Below are 4,479 nucleotides of genomic sequence, written 5' to 3'. Positions count from 1 at the left end.
ATGATTTTTTTTGTTCTTTGACTAATTATGAAACAATTTTATTAGATCAAAAGTTATAGAATGGATTTTACACAAAGACCATTATGACCTTATTGTATTTATAAAAAACTTAAAAAACCAAAATATTTTAAAAGATAAATTTAATGTTAATAATAAGGTAAAAATAAGTAGTTCTTAGGTTTTTAATCTTTTTTGGTTCTCATTTGAACCTTTACCTCTCTCTCTCTCTTTATATATATATATATATATATATATATATATATATATATATATATATATATATATATTAAACATAATTAATTTTGGGGTCCCAGGCTGGGGCCGTCGCCCTATTGGGCTGGGCTTGCCGTTCATACATCTTTTTTTTTTCCCTTCGACTTCTCATACTCCTAATTTGATTTCATTTATTGTTGTAGGTTTCTATTGTCGTTGCCTTTTTTCCCGAATCCTTATTGTGGGTTTTGCTTACTCTATAAGGGGGCGTTTGGTTTACAGAATGTTTTTGAAGAAATTGGAATCTGTTAAGGAATTAGAATTCGTCTTAATTGAAATTCAATTCAATATCATGTTTGGTTAGCTGTAAATGGAATTTGAATCTAATTTTATATTTTGTTTGGTTGGCGGAAAATAGAATTGGAATAGTGTAAAATGACAGATCTACCCTTATTGGTTTTTTCTTACTTTTATTTTGTTTTATAATTATATATAAATATATATTTTATAAATTATAAAAATAGTAAACGGCGGTGGTGGCGGAAGCGATGATGGCAGAAGCGACGGTGGTGGTGATGGCGGCAGTATGTGGTGGTGACAAAGGTGGAGGTGGTGGTGGTAGTGACATTACTAGTGTTGATGGTAGAGGTAGTGGTGGTTATGGCGTTGGGTGTTAGTAGCAGCGGTGGTGATGGTGGATGTCGGTGGCGGTGGTGGTGGTGGTGGTGGGTACGGGTGGCGGCGACTGTGGTAGTCGTGATGGTGGCAATAGAGGTGGTGGTGGTAATGATAGAGTTAGTAGTAACAACGACAATTGGTAGGGTGGTGGTGTAGGTGGTAACATATGTTATGGGTGGTGGTGGTGGTGACGGTGACGGTGGTGGTGGTAGTGGTATCGGCGATGGTGATGGTGGTGGTGGTTGTAACGAAAGTGGTGGTAGTGTTGGTTGGCAGTATCGATGACATCAGTGGTGACGGTTAGTGGTGGTGGTGGTGGTGGGTGGCGGAAGTGGTGGTGGTGGAGATGGTGGGTAGTGGTGGCGAAAGTTGTGGTGGAGGTGGTCACGAGTAGTGACGAAGGTTTTTCATATTTAATGTTAAAAATGAAAAGGGTAATATGGTAATCTTCAACATTTCCACTTGAAGGAATTTAAATTTCCTCATCTTTTAGATGGAATTTATTTTCCCTCAATGGAAGGAATGTTTGATACATTTAAGAATCCAATTCCTTCTTAAAACTTGAACCAAACATAAGAAAGTCAATGGAAGGAATGTTTGATACATTTAAGAATCCAATTCCTTCTTAAAACTTGAACCAAACATAAGAAAGTCAATGGAAGGAATGTTTGATACATATAAGAATCCAATTCCTTTTAAAACTTGAACCAAACATAAGAAAGTAGATTCCTTCCGATTCCAGCGAACAAAACGACCCCTAAGAGTTTGATTTCATTGTATTCCACGACTTATACTCAGGCAACCACTACCAGATGAGAAAAATGATCAAATTGAAGATTAAAGAATATGCTTTCCGACTAACATCAGCCCTTACTCGTTTCCGATGAACAAGAAACTGCCTATGATCCCACCGAAAAATCCCACCGAAAAAGTACATGTCTGGTTAGTCTTCAACTCTCACCACTTTTTCTTTCGCCTGACATTGCTTTCTTCTTTAAAATTGTTCATACATTTTGTCTAGAATGAAATCACTTCTGATTTTGCGATTGGCATTTTTTTTGTGCCAAAAACATTGATGAAGCAGGTCTTAAATGGTGAAGAAGGGCCTGAATCAATTGCTAAGGCTAACTAAATCATGAACAACTTCCTCCTACCATCTAGCACAGTTGGGTGTTTCTTGAATTCCATAACTGAATCAGTTGGGTCTTTCTTCTTAGGTGAAGGTGCTGAATGATTAAGACCAGCTATCCACAAAATATCCGAGTCTCTTGTCGATACTTTTCTCCCTTGAGGTTATCCACATAGGCAAGTTCATAAGGCACAATTTCATATCGAGTTCTCTTTCTCTCAACAAACTGTTAATCAAAGTGGCATTTCTCATGAAACTAAAACCTAATGCAGTGTGAATGAAGGGTATCTTAGATACACACCATTTCGAGCATTACAACACTTCTCCAGTGCAGCATTATCTGTCTTATCAACTCAGGTCTTCTTCTGACACTTAGAAATTAGAATCATCACAAGTTCAAATTAGGGTTCATTGATTGATCTTACTCCTTTGCAGTCACTGTTATATGCTGCAGGATTAAGACCTATACCAACACAAGCAACCGCAACCAGTTGGGTTAGAAACACCTTTTAACAAATGACAATATGCAGCAATTTAACGCATATGAACCATAATTGCTTCAGGAAAAAAAAATTATTGATTCTATTGGTGTTGAACAGATACACTTAAGGATGGAATGCAACATGTGGGAAAGCTAATGTGCAGCAAGTTAGGTGCAAAAATTGATTCTGAACCCAAACGATGGCGAATTTTTGGTTTGAACTTTGAACCTTTTCAATATGTATTAAATTATCATTAAAATTCAGTTTAATATGGATTTATGGACCTTTTGATTTGTAGCTTATATGTTATATGACTTTGGCTCTGGTTTGGAAGTTCTTTCCCCATTATGTCCACCACTGTTTCTTGAAATGGCTGGACTTGGAAATTTTGCAAAGGTAAATACTAAATACTAAATCGGTGTTTAATCACTTTATTTTCCTTGTAAGAGTTTACATTTCTAACCTTTTTTTTTATAATTTAACAGGGAATGGCCATGGTTGCTGGCTGCAAGGGCAACAAGATTGACAATTTATTCTTCATTTGCAAAAGAGAGGAATCTTAGTGACTTATATGCAAAAGGAGAGGCGATTTCTATTGTGTTTAATGTTCTTGGATTGGGTGCAGGGATTCAGTTTGTTCATCAATGCAAGGAAAGGTGCAATATTTTATATCTTGCAAACACACTAAAAATGTTAATGTCGTCCTAGTCCTACTGGTGACATACATGTTTGTTTCAAACATTCTTTATGTCTATTCATTTCAAGCTGACGAATATTGATTGGTTGCATGGAAAGTTTGGATTATTGATCTACATTTGTAACAAAAAAGATAAGTAGTCATTTATTTGAAGGTTGTGATTGATTTTTTTGAACTGAATTTGTAGGGTGATGGTGGGAGACCTAGCTTTAATTAAACCTTTTAGTTAGTTCAATACTCTTATTAAATTTGAGGTTTTCTGTTTTATGGTTTTTTCTTTGTGATATTATTGGAAGATACTCCATACTGTTTGGTGCAACTTTTCTTTGTGATATTATTGGAAGAGATACCCTTTTCCTTTTCTCATTTTCATAACAATTTTTTTTAATCCATATGAACTTTCATCTTCACATGTTGCATTTAATCGCCAAGTTATTGTGACATTGGAAGGTAATATATTTTAACCAAGTGGACTCGTGATTGGTGGTTCTCGCAAGTAAGCAACATTTCACAAATTTTATAAAAGGCAAGATCCGATTTAAATGAAACCCAAAAATTTACCTTTATCTATTATTTTAATGCACAAAGCTTGAAATTTGGAGAAGAAATAAAGATCACTGGTGAATTCACTTAAATAAAACTGGTGAATTCGTTGGTTTGTTTTGATTTGGATCTTGATTTTCTTAGTTATAGTTTTTTTTTTGTTGGTTTCTTTTTAAAGTTTATTATAAAGAAATTAGGATTTTTCTTGGGTATTTTATAGAAATGAATATGGGAAAAAATAGTATTTTGCTTTGAATTTAAGTTGCTTTTTCGTTACAGGATGACAGAGGGAAGCACAATGTTTGAAGGTCATGTTGCAACATACTGATAGCTTAGACTTGTAAATCACACAGAAACTCAAACGTAAAGAGGATGGATTCCCACAATTCTAGAGGTGGGTACTCTACCAAGTTCACAAGAAGTGTTTCATTAATTTCAACATGAAATGAAAAATAACAAAAGACACCCTCCAGGACTATATATATATATATATATATAAGACAAACAGAATAACTAGAAAGATAAAATCGTGGGGGAAGGAGCATAAAACAAAAAACAAAATGAAATACTAAATACGCCTGGCCTAAGATGTGGTTTGTTCCTTCCCCTTTTGTAGACAAATCCTTGGGCCTATCACATACCCACCCTACCCTGCAAGAACAAACAATATTAAAGGGGCTCAATGGAAAAATATACCATTTAGAATGTTGTGTATATGTATGATCAAGGGGTTCAAT

General features: G+C 35.0%; 1 protein-coding gene across 2 annotated transcripts; it reads left to right on the top strand.

Moving 5' to 3' along the window:
• The first annotated feature begins 2,260 nt into the window (after positions 1-2,260).
• LOC145052002 (protein root UVB sensitive 2, chloroplastic-like) lies at positions 2,261-4,211 on the top strand. Of its 2 annotated transcripts, XM_078999813.1 has the most exons (6): positions 2,261-2,377; positions 2,456-2,515; positions 2,620-2,715; positions 2,801-2,898; positions 2,988-3,158; positions 4,022-4,211. In XM_078999813.1, the coding sequence occupies exons 4-6, from the start codon at positions 2,813-2,815 to the stop codon at positions 4,068-4,070; spliced, it is 306 nt and encodes a 101-aa protein (XP_078855939.1). In that variant the 5' UTR covers positions 2,261-2,377; positions 2,456-2,515; positions 2,620-2,715; positions 2,801-2,812; the 3' UTR covers positions 4,071-4,211. The 2 variants fall into 2 exon arrangements, with proteins under 2 accessions (XP_078855939.1, XP_078855940.1); XM_078999814.1 differs by lacking the exon at positions 4,022-4,211 and having other exon boundaries at positions 2,988-3,447.
• The last annotated feature ends 268 nt before the right edge of the window (positions 4,212-4,479 follow it).

This window comes from Lactuca serriola, chromosome 5 (assembly GCF_051521515.1).
Source record: "Lactuca serriola cultivar US96UC23 chromosome 5, Lser_US96UC23_V15, whole genome shotgun sequence".
NCBI lineage: Eukaryota > Viridiplantae > Streptophyta > Magnoliopsida > Asterales > Asteraceae > Lactuca > Lactuca serriola.
The sequence above is the reverse complement of the archived record's forward strand: the minus strand, read 5'-3'. Positions and strand labels throughout refer to the sequence as shown.